The sequence below is a fragment of the Mustela erminea genome, chromosome 7, assembly GCF_009829155.1.
Source record: "Mustela erminea isolate mMusErm1 chromosome 7, mMusErm1.Pri, whole genome shotgun sequence".
Classification (NCBI taxonomy): domain Eukaryota; kingdom Metazoa; phylum Chordata; class Mammalia; order Carnivora; family Mustelidae; genus Mustela; species Mustela erminea.
The window spans coordinates 40,799,147-40,811,300 of NC_045620.1; the positions used below are offsets into that span (position 1 = coordinate 40,799,147).

General features: G+C 39.3%; 1 protein-coding gene across 1 annotated transcript in view; it reads left to right on the plus strand.

Moving 5' to 3' along the window:
• MACROD2 (mono-ADP ribosylhydrolase 2) overlaps nt 1-12,154 on the plus strand; it is a 1,971,474-nt gene that overhangs the window by 1,863,370 nt on the left and 95,950 nt on the right. The window contains exons 12-13 of the mRNA XM_032351448.1: nt 1,801-1,863; nt 6,574-6,642. Of these exons, the coding sequence (XP_032207339.1) occupies nt 1,801-1,863; nt 6,574-6,642 (132 nt within the window). The remainder of the gene's footprint in view (nt 1-1,800; nt 1,864-6,573; nt 6,643-12,154) is intronic.

The window sequence follows — 12,154 nt, forward strand, 5'->3', positions numbered from 1 at the left end:
GCAAGGATGGCTGTTTCCCTCCTAGAGCACAATCCAATGCCGTCATCTGCTTGGAGAACTAAAACAGAGCAAATGTCAGACCGTTAAGCAGCACTGTAAATATGCCATTTAGAACATTGGGTCTAGGTACCTATAGAGCTGCCTCGGGTTCTCCTGTTCAAAGTTAGCCTGTATCCCTCTAGACAGATAGCACAGGTGTTGGGCAGAGGGAATTGTATACATAATTATGTTTTCATTGGTAGCATTTTTTCCATACTTCAGAATGCCACTCTCATTCATTCATTCATTCATTCACTCATTTATCTATGTCACTGTATTATAAACTTTTTTCTTTCATTCAAGTCAATTCCAAATGTTTTCCCATCTGCAACTCTCTTTGGTCAGTTCTTTTTCAGAGCAACTTGGTGAAATGTTTTCCCATTGCTTTTGAGGCTCTTGTTTGAGCATTCCTGTTTGAGTCCTCCTCTAGGGAGGATTCCCCTCCTCTGGATTAAGAGCTGGTAGTAGGAATGGATGCCGGGTCAAGGCAAGCAAGCAAAACAAAGTTAAGTGATCTGAGCCTGGTGATGGGTCAGGACTCTGAAAAGGGCTCAGCGGGGTGATTCTTCAGCTCTTGGTAGTGCTGGTGAGGTCATGGTTAGCCTGCATGCAGCAGGCAGCTGGGCTAAGTTGGAAGGTGCAGAAGGTTTCTCCCACGTGTCTGGCCCCTCAATGCTTTGTCACATGGCACTACTCTCTTTCCATGTGCCTCTCTCTTAGGGGGCTAGTCTGAGCATCTCTGCAACATGGTGACTGGCTTCGCAGAGGGAGAAAGTCAAAGCTTCTAGTCCTCTGAGGCCTTGGCTTGGGGATCCCAGACATCATTTCCATATTTCACTGATCTAATCACAGAATCAGTCCAGATTCAAGAAGAGGAGAGAAAAATTCCATTTCTTGAGAGACGAAGATCTATGGCCATCTTTAACCCATAGTAATATATGCTACTCACTTCTGCTTCTCTGCTTTCTGTACTCAACATGCTTTATGTTCTGTTCCGGTGTCTTTATATAAATTTTTCTTTTTAAAAAATTTTCCAAACAAGAAGAGATTTGGAAACTCTCCCAGCAATGAGGTAGAAAATCCTGCCTTTATTTGCCTTTGAAAAGTTTATTTTTTCTACCCATAAATCCACCGGTATATATTACACATTTTAAGCCAAAAGAAAATGTTAACCAGTTTCTAGCACACAGCCATCACCAAACCTGCCCAGTGATTTGTTTTTCAAGGAGTTATGTACTATGGTGTACCCTTGACCAATGTAGTCTTTTCAAGACAAAGTATCTCATAGCATAGATGTGTTAGACTGTCATTAGCTGTCATTATCTATTAGCTAAAAATAGATATTTTTGCAACATATATCAAACAGGAAAAGGAGTCATAGAAGCTTAATCAAGCAAATCTCCTTACACAGTGTATATCGCTTCCGTTAAGGGAGAAACACAGATTCGAATTAAGATCAGTACTGCATTTTGGGAAATGCTGTGCAAGGAGAGAACTGTTGTAGGAGTACTGAGTGAATTTGGTTTACTATAGTAGAACATTTCATCAAGCAAATCAGGTAAGAAGGGACAAGTATAAATGCACCTATTTATGTAGGTAATTTTTCTGTTTCAGGCCTCTGATTCATCTCTCTGTCTTGCTTTGGGAGTCAGGCTACATTGGTTACAATTAATTTCAGCGCTGCCTATTAGCCATAAAGAGATATTTCATAAATTGACTTGATGTATTTTTTTTCTTCCCCCTCTGTGATTTTCTTGCAAGATGAGAACGGTCCAGAGGAAAAACAAAATACAGAAGAAACAGAAGAGCAGAGCCAAGAAGCAGGTGGGCTCAGATTTTTTTTTTTTTTTTTTTTTGAGGAGTCTCCTAGGCCTTATCCACAGAGATGAACAGTAACTTCACTCAGATGTTGTTTTCTAGACATGCTTATACCTTTTCACCAGGTTGATTGCCACGTTCGTGTAGGTCTCCCTCAAGCAGCCACCAATTCCACTGACTATAGGTGACAGTGCTTCCAGTCAGAAGGGTGCGTTCTCATTCCCCATTCACCAATTCCATTCTTCTTCTGTGTAACAACACTTTGCTTAGAAATGCTCTAAGAGCAACAGGCAAAGTTTGGAGCAAGAGCAGTGCTACCTCAGAACTTGGCTACCTCAAAATTAGCAGATTTAGTCTGGGGAGAAAAAGTAAAATACAAAGTGTTCAAAGGAAGCAAATAAGAGGCTTTCCCTCCATGAGGAGTAGAATGTTCTTTACTGCTTTGCATTATACTTTGAGGAGCCGTGTTTCTGGTTGTTTCTTTAGGGGTGGTAGGACACAGTGTCATGGAGCCTGATTACCTCACAACCAGACCTAGCATGAGATCCAAAGCCTTCCTTACATCTCCTCTTCCCTAAGAACAGATGTGTCCATTGGATGTTTATAGATTCTCTACTGTAGATTCTGAATGGAATAGCTTTAAGTGAAGTAGCACTTAAGACAGAAGAAGTGGTCACCACCTTTAGCTTCTCGTCTCTTTTTATCCATCTCTGTCCTCAGTCATGCTCTCGTTTAAAAGACTGATAGGCACAGTTATGCTGTTATCAACACCACCCAAATCAAAATACCCATCTTTCCTTTAGTCTCCAAGTCCTCCTGAGCCCCATTGCAGGGGGGGGGGGGCGTTTTTGAAAGAGTGAGCACCATCTGATGTGTGCCAGGCACATCCCAGGCCATATGCTCAATTCTTGGAAATCAACCAGGTAGCATGATAAGTTTTTCACTGAAAACTTCCTACATTAACCTTGGAAGTTTTGCTAGAGAACTGGAATCTTTTATTATTAACCTGGAAGATGGAATTGAAGAAGGCCAATCAGAGAAAGCACTGAAGCAAAGCAGCAAGGACCTTGTGTAGCTGCCGCTGGGTCAGCCGGCTCCCTTGGCCGAAACATAGTCCTTGCAATGAATTGAATTTCTGATCCAGCAGACTGTTGATATCCGCCACTCCCCACCCCAGCTTCTGACCCACACATCATTATACGCCGCGGAAGATGAGTTTTGTGTGAGAAGCTGTCACTGTTTTCACTGTTGGCCGCTGACAAGTATTAGTCAACTAACTGCTGACAGCTGAGGCCATTCTCTGACTGGTGAGATTTCACAGGTTTTATTCACTCACTGTTCTGTCCCCAACTATCTTTATCAGCATAGATTTTCCCCACCCTTGTTCTCACACACACACACACACACACACACACACACACACGTGCCCGCATTTGCCTGTGGTTTGTTTATTCATCCCTTTTTAGCTTGTCTGTTGAGAACAGGCAGTTTCTTTTTGGATTTGGGATCACCAGTCAACAGAGAGTGGTGGGGCTTTGGTCTTCTTCTCTACCCCTTGGATCGATAGCATTATCATCACAATATTTTTATGTCTCAAGGTAAAGAATAGTCCTAATGGCACCCCTGAGGGGCTCCTCTGGTCTTCCAAGTGAGCCTGCTGGTTGGCCCAAATCATGGCAGAATTCATCTCTGATCTTAGCTGTTGTCAGTATCCATGGTTATGTCTGCTCTGGCTCATTTCCTAGCCTTCCTAATCCAAGTGCAAAAAAATCAAAGATGAGATCCTGGTCAATAAAGCCATTCTGATCTATTGCTCTTCTTCCAAAATAACAAAAATGATAATACCTCCTTTACAATTAATATGATTTCCAATTTCAATTTTGATTATGTAACTGTGGGCCTCTTCCACAACATGAAAAACACAATCTCAAACCAGCACAGTTTGACTGCTGTCACAATCCAATCAAATTGAAGTTGTAGATAATATTCCTCAACTAGTCTTATTATTATTATTATTATGTTCAATTAACTAGCATATAGTACATTATTAGTTTCAAGTAGTCATTTAACGAATATATACCAAGGGTCTATTTGACTCCAGCGCTGTTCTGGGTACTGGGATACAACGACAAACCATAAATACAATATCCCTGCCTCCTTGAAGCTTATATTATGGTGGGGTTGGCAGTGGGAGGGGGGTGAACTTCAGAAATAAACACTAAACAAAAACACACAAGATGGTGATAAAAGCCTTGTGGAGAAATGGAGTAGGTAGAAGAAATGCGGGGAAGGCAACTTTCCATCAGCTGGATTTGGGAAGGACTCCCTGAGGAAGAGATGTTAAATAAAATCTCAATGAGGATCTCCTCATTGGTGGAATAGCATTATAGATGGAGGGACCAGACAATGCAAATGCCTCAAGACCAATTTTAGCATGTTGGAGAAAGAAGGTTGGAGTGGCTAGAGCATGGTGTGTTAGGGGGAACATGGTGTAAGATTTGGTTAAAAAAAAAAATCATAGGAACAGATAATGTCTGACTATTGAAGATTTTATTTTATTAGAACTACAAAGAAACCAGTGGAAGTTTTGAAGTTTTAACAAGCTCACTTTACCTGTGAGTAAAAGTGGGTCACAAACACCAGAGACCAGTTAGAAGGCCATAGCAGGAAGACATGATGGCAGTTTCTGGAAACGGAGACAAAATGGACTGATGTGTCATATTCCAGACATAAAGATAAGAGGATGTGTTGATGGATTCAGATGAGGGGTAAGGGGGAAAGAGGAATCCAGGATAATGCTCAGATTTTTAACATCAGGAACTTTGTGGATGATGGTGCCACTTGCTAATATTAGGAAGACGGGCTGTGAGGCATAGATTTTGTTGAGAAAGTTAGTAGTTCAGGATTTTTCCAGAGTAAAAAGGACTTTTTTCCAGAGTAAAAGAAGACACTTAGCCATATGGGATGTCAAGAAGCTAGCTAGTTAGATAGATTAGATGATGATTCTAGAGAGATGTTGACTGAGATACAGATTTGAGATTCACGTGGCATATAAATGAGATTTAAAATCATGGTTCTGAAAAAAAAAATTTTTATATAAGATAAAATCATGGTTCTGGGTGAGATTCACTAGAAAGAGCATGTAAATAAAGGAAACAGTGGGCTTGGGACACCAAGACTTCCAGATAGGCGACAACAGAATAGAGAAAAAAAGTGTTTCACAAAGAAGAGTTAAGACTGTGAAATTCTGGGGCGCCTGGGTGGCTCAGTGGGTTAAAGCCTCTGCCTTCGGCTCTAGTCATGATCCCAGGGTTCTGGGATCGAGCCCCACATCGGGCTCTCTGCTCAGCAGGGAGCCTGCTTCCTCATCTCTCTCTGCCTCTCTGCCTACTTGTGATCTCTGTCTGTCAAAAAATAAATAAAATCTTTAAAAAAAAAAAAAGACTGTGAAATTCTACTGAGAAATTAAGTAAGGTGAGAAAGAGAAATGATCACTGGATTTCACAAAGGGAAGTCATTGGCATCTTTTCTCAGAAAATCCTCAGAGGGGTACTGGAGCCAATGGAGTGGGTTATGGGGAGACTATGAAGTGAGAAAGTACAGAACAGTAACACAGACGGCACTTTTAAGGAGTTGTACTGTGAAAGGAAGGGCAAATGGGAAGATGTAACACCAAGGGAAAGTTAATAGTCTTTTGTTTGTTTTTTTCTTTTTATAGGCAATTGTCACCTACCAAAAGAAAGTGATTTATCCTCTCCAATTATTCCTCTACTAAAAGTTTTATTCTCTCTTCCAATAGAGACACGACCTGCAAGTTATAGTCCTATGCATTAAGAAGGAAAGAGCTGCTAGAAAAATGCAATTTGTCTTCAAATATTAATTGTCATGGGTGTGTGAATTCTCCTGAGTTCCATAACCTTGTTACTACATTACTACATTACTACATGTATATTCCTTTTCAATTCCTTCTTCAATTGTGAAATATTAACCATTCCAAGTGACTTTGAAAATCCATATATAAATTTACTATTTTAATGTTAGTAAGTTAATTACCTATTATCCTGGAAGCTAGATACAAGTGGAGTCACCGTATCATATACTTACGATACTGAGGGGAAAGATCAACTCTGATGAGGTTCATTACCATTATGAGGGGGACAAGGACCTCCAAGTTCCTTAGCCCCCACTGTATGCTTGGGTGATGTGAAATCTCCAAATGGCTTTTGGTGCTCTCCTGCAAATGATCCCCTTCTCTTGGGCCTCTGCTCTGACAGCCATCAGCCATGCTCCATGCAGTTTGACAGCCTGACATAACAGAGCAGAAATTCTGTGCTAAGAAAAACCAAACTTTAAACACACACACATAAAAGCACTTTGTGGAGACTTGCAAGGATATGCTTTCACAATCTTTCACTAAAAGAAATGTACCCTTCTTCTAGAGGTGGGGAAAAAGCAAAATGCCAAAGCGTAATAAGACCAGTGAAGAGTATTCCTCACCAAAAAATAGTTTGTTGTCATTGGGCTCTGGTTTAGTGGAAGATTCCTGTCCGTTGGTTATAAAAGAGAGTCACAAGTCCTAGACCCTTCGAAGGGCACCCAGTGTATTAGAGCATTAAACAGGTTCACACTTCCAGTGGAGATGGGCATGCCACAGCCAGGGAAACTCCATCTTGACAATATTGACTCTGAGGCCATGTTTCTCTTTCTGCTGTATAGATGGCGTCAATGCTGCAACTGGGCCCAACCCTGCTTCAGAAGAGGCTGCTCAAGTGTGTAAAGATGAAGGTATGAGACCACTTACTACATCGAAAACTCACAAACTCATGGAAGACCATTTGGATTTTGTTTTTGTGGGGAAATGAAGCAGTGAGCAAATCTATCTAATTCTCTTCAAGTACCTCTCTTTCCAACACAATCAAATATCCTGGCCACTCTGTTTTATTCCGTATCTGCCCTTTCAGAATTTATATATACATTTACATTTGTTCCTCTGAAAAGTAACTCTTTATTAAGTAGGAAAAATAATCAAAGAAATTATGTTCAAGGAAGATTGCCTATTTGAAACACCAGAATTAGGCAGTTCTGCTGTTTACAGCTACTCATTAGGAATAAGTACAAAGGAGCGGCATTTGGAAACCACCTACTGGGGACTCCATTATCCAGACATGATAAGAGAGAAAATTTGTTGAAAGCATTCTATAGAAATAAATCTTTGGTGGGAGGATCATCCCTCATTCTATGAACAGTTACTATGAGAAAATGTTGCACACCCAGGTATCCCCAAGGAGAAGAAAAAAGTGAAGAAAAATCACATTTAAACTCTAGGGACAAATTTGAGGGAGAAATAGTGGGGACATTCATGTGCAGATGATACAGTTGAAAAAATTATCTGAAGGAAAATGTAATAGCCCTTTCTTTTCTCTCACCCTGATTAATTGTCCCCAAACAAAAAGGTAATATTATTTTATATCTGTCATTGGTAGCTATTAAAAGCCCCTATATAGATTAGATTGTTGTATTTATACAAATGGGCATCTGGTAAACCCATGTAATCTACTTGGAACTTTTAGATAAATATGCTGGATGCATTTGTTTTAGTTTGGAGTGATACAAAAATAGATCTATACTTGACATTGATACTTGCTATTCCTTGAACCACTATTTAGAAAATCAAAGTCATTTTACAATTTTAATACTCAGTTGTTTGCATAATTCCTTTCATTTTATGTTGTCTGGTATATGGGTTTTCCTAAATGAGATGTCCTGTGTCATGAGAGTAGTTGCTAACATTGTGAACTCTGGGGCTAGATTGTTGAAGCTTAAATCCTATCTCTGCCGCTCAAAATCGATGTAACCTTTGGCAAGTATCTAAAGGAATTAACAAGTAATGACAAGTAATTAACCTCTTTATACTTTTGTTTTCTCCTCTGTGGAGTGAAAACAATAGTATCTACCTTGAAAAAATACCATATACTTGTCAATTGCTCAAACTTTTCACCTGGCATGTGTACAGATTGGACTCTCCAAAGACAGACTCTGTGATGGAGGTTAGGAAACAAAATTTATTAGGGAGAGCTCTTGGAATCAACACCTGTGAAAGAGAAAGGGTCAAAGCAGAACTGGGTAGAGAGGGAAGTTGAGCTGAAAGGCATTATCAACAGAAGCCGCAGCTAGTCTGAGGATAACATGACCCTTCTGAGATGTTTCATCTGGGGTGAAAGAGTCAGCTGAGTAAGACCTTCCATTGATAAGTCACACGATATTGGTTACCTTGGGAAGGGGGCATGGCCTTACATGAGGCAGAGGTTTTCCATTGAGGTAATCTTGATTACCTGAGATGAATGAGGGCTGCCTGCACCTGAGAATAAATTCTTCATTTATTCTCATTATTATTATGAATGAGAATAAATTCTTCATTCCTGAAGGGGGAACTGTGTTGCCCAACGAGCATATACCACACTGTCATTTTCAGTGGTTCTTTTTTTGATCATTGCCACTTTTTAAATGAATCCCTTAATTCTCCCCTTTATATTACTCAGACATGTGTTCTTACATCTCTGGTTCTAAAGCCATTTTTTATATCTAAAAATGTAATAACATAGATATCCACATAGGTTCTGATAAGAAACCCCGGGTTATCTTAGAGAGAGAAATAAACCTGACTCAGTCACACTGGTCACACCACAGAAAGTGGTGTTCATCTTAGGCAAATAATTTTGGATATTCTAGTCATTTAGCTTGTGATAAAAAATTTTAATGTCATGAAGTTGAATGGCAGAGTTTAGGAAACAGAGATCGTCTACTTTAAGTACTTCAAGCTGAGATTTTTTCCTGTTGAGCTGTTTGGTTTGGAGATATTACACCTTTGTAGAAACACTGTTTGTGATATTTCTTGATGCTTTTAGGATCTCACACCATTAATTGCTCATGCCAGGATCAATTTCTCAGAATACTTTTACTTTTTTTTTTTTTTTTTTAACGTGAAACTTTTAGTGGTGGTGACTCCAACAAGTTCTGTCACGTATCACAAATGCAATTCTCTAGGAAGATTAAATGTGAAGTTTTAGGGATTTTACTGAAATAAACTGTTAATATCCATTAACCTTTTGATCTTGGGGAAACGTGTTTTCAAATCCACATTAACATGTAGTCCAGTTGCAATTAAAAATAGAACACAGAAGATAGGATTTTTGCCTCTTCCTTCTGAAATAGCATATACACGAGAACACTGTTTTTTTTGATTGATTATCAGTCAGTACAAAACTCAGACCAAGTGTCTAATGCATGTGGAACTGGCATCTTGACTGACATATACATAGCTTGGAACAAAAAAGAAATGAATTTGCCATTGAAATCCTCCCAAGACAGAGATCAAGTTGAGATTAGAAGGCAGTCACATGTGTTGAAGATTCATTTCAAGCATTCGCCATTATTAGCTTTTATGCAGAAATTTAGCTCTTCCTTGGTGACACTTGGGCTATTTGTGAGCTCTGCAGTTTTAAGATCGCTTATAAAAAATGCTTGTTAAGGTCTCCAGTTTAAATGGCAGAATATTTTTGCTGACCAAAGGACCTGAAGGAGCCCTTGCTTTCTTGCCTTTGCTTCCAGACTTAGATCTTGACCCAGCATCTTCTTGGGTTTTAGAATCGCTGATATTATGGACTGACCTTCGCTCTCCTTCTCTCTCTCTCTCCCTCCAAAATAATTCCCCCAAATTTGGAGACTCGCCAGTTATTCCTCACTTTGCTTGTTGATTGGCTGGGTTTACATTTGTAACTTTCGTTTGCCCAGGAAATTAGTGTCTTCTAAACTGCGAGGACTGAGAACAAGCCAACAAAAAGTGAGCTGGCTGATGTCACATTGTTTGGGATAGGAGATTTTTAAAAAATTAAAATAGGTCCGTGAAAGTTGAATTTCAAGAGAAAGTGTCTTCTGGGGTGTCTTCCGTGCCAGCGATTTTGTTGAAATGTTCTAGACATATTTCCCACTGGGTACCGAGAATGGATGTTCATTGCCCATTTACCCCCACATAACTGGGAACAATGCACGCTGCTAACAGAAGGAGGTACAACTGATTGGCTGTTGGATCAAGAGCTAGATTGTGCACTACAGACTGAAGGCACCTGTTCCAATGACTCATTACAGACCTCGGGTGGGCAGGAGTCGAGTTGGGAGGCTGAAATGCGAGGAGGAGGAATGTTGATGAATAATTCATCCCCAGGGTGCGGGGATGCCAGGGCTGCAGCAGCCAGCACTGAACTGAAATGCACTCCGAGGTAAAGCTGGCCTGAGAAAATATCTGTAGGTTCATAGGAGTTCTTAAGTTAGTTAAAAACAGACATGTACTTTTCTCTACTGGTAAAAATATTCTGTTTATTTAATGGTGGTTTATACTTTAAATCCTTAAAAACAAACCTGAGATTACAAATGTTAAGGCTTATAAACCAACAAATGAGGAGGCATTCCGATGAAAGGGAGGATAAACACAGGAGTAAACTTTATGCCGGGAATATCAAGTGCTCCGGTTGAAACTTCTGCAGAGTTTTTATTTTTATTATTATTATCACTATTATTTAAGATATAGTTATTCTTAATTCAAGGAGAACTCTCTGTGCTAGTTGTCTCAACCCTCTTAATAGCTCATCCTTACTCACAGCCAAGGCCAAGGTACTTTCCCGGAGGGGGAAGAAAAAAGTGCTGTTTCAACACATCCCAATCCTCCTGTCTTATTATTTAATCAGTACCTAATTTGAATTTGAAGGTCAACTAGACCAAATCATATGCTCATTAATATTAAAAGAAAAATCAATTAATACTCAGGTGCATGCACGCCCCAGCTTGTATTCCTTTGGAGCTCTGTAAGTCCCATCATGGATGTTTGGGTGTTTATGAAGTGCGATATCACCTGGCGAAGGATTTCTTAACCCTTAATCTGGTGGCAGACACCCTCAAGGTCACAATTTCTGTAAAATGAGAGCAATGCTCGAACAGGAGTCAGCCCTGCAAGGGGAACAAAAGAGAAAGGATGAAGTTATGTATGAGGAAGCGGAGTCGGGTGTGTGCCAGAGATGAGCATACATGTCCCCAGCCAGCGGTCCCTGGAAGCATGGCCAAATGAGGTTGGTTCCCAATCCTTCTGGCCAAGTTATTCCTCCTGTCTAAATCATTGCAGGGAAAGAAAACATTGTACCACCCATGAAATTCCTCTTGGGCTTCTGCAGTCTGATTTTTTTCAGGCTTTTGTTCTATTCTTGGTGTTTGTCAGCCCCCTACTAAGGGTTCTGACATGGTGGGACAGAGCTGCCCCCTGTCTTGGATCTGCGTTGGTAGAGTTTCTGGATATACTGTAACACCTGAGTTATCACATGGATTTTAAGAGTCTGAAGTGTGGAATCAAAGTCATCGCCCTCTGGCAGCTCAGTGAAGGGGAAAGAACTAAGATGTATGGAGTGTCTCTGGCACTCAATGTTTTACATTTATGTACAATGTATTCTTCATTTCATGAAAGGGTAACCCAAGACTCATAAGCAAGAGAAAAATGTGTATCTGTGTAGTGGGGGAGAGGAAAACAACTTTATTACTATTTATTCCCAGCTGATATTGAAGTGGTATTTACATTTCGATAATCCCCTCCAAAGATAGCATTTTATTCTATTTTTAATATAACAACTATTTCTTTTTTCTGCCTATAAGAACAATACATTTTTATTGTAAACTATTTGAAAATGCAGGGAAACATAAAAGGGAAAAGCCTATGACCATTTTCCCTTTAAGAAATAAATTATGAGAAAATATTCCTCATTCTGATTTTTTAGTTAACAGTGCACCATGAATATTTTCCCGTGTCTTTAAATATTCCTCAAATGCATGATTTTTATTGGAGGCATAATATTTCATCATATGGTTGTCTGAGAATTTACACAGCCGGTATTCTAATGTTAGATTATTTTGTTATTTACAGTTTTCTCTCTATTATAAATAATAAGGAAATGCAGTGCATAGATTTTAAATAAATCTCTGTGTATTTCTATGATCAGTTCCTTAGAATAAATTCCTCATTTTTTTAAATTTACTTGGGAAAATGTTAAAATATTTTTATTGCTTACATTTATTTTCTTATTTTAACAGTAATAGGTGTTTATTATATGTGAAAAAAAACAAGCAAAATAGAAATGAAAAATATCATCCATAATCTCGATCCTAGAAACAAACATATATAATATGTGAATATATAAACTTTGTCTGTTTCTAGATTGCTATGGATAGATAGATGGATACATAGATGATAGATAGATGA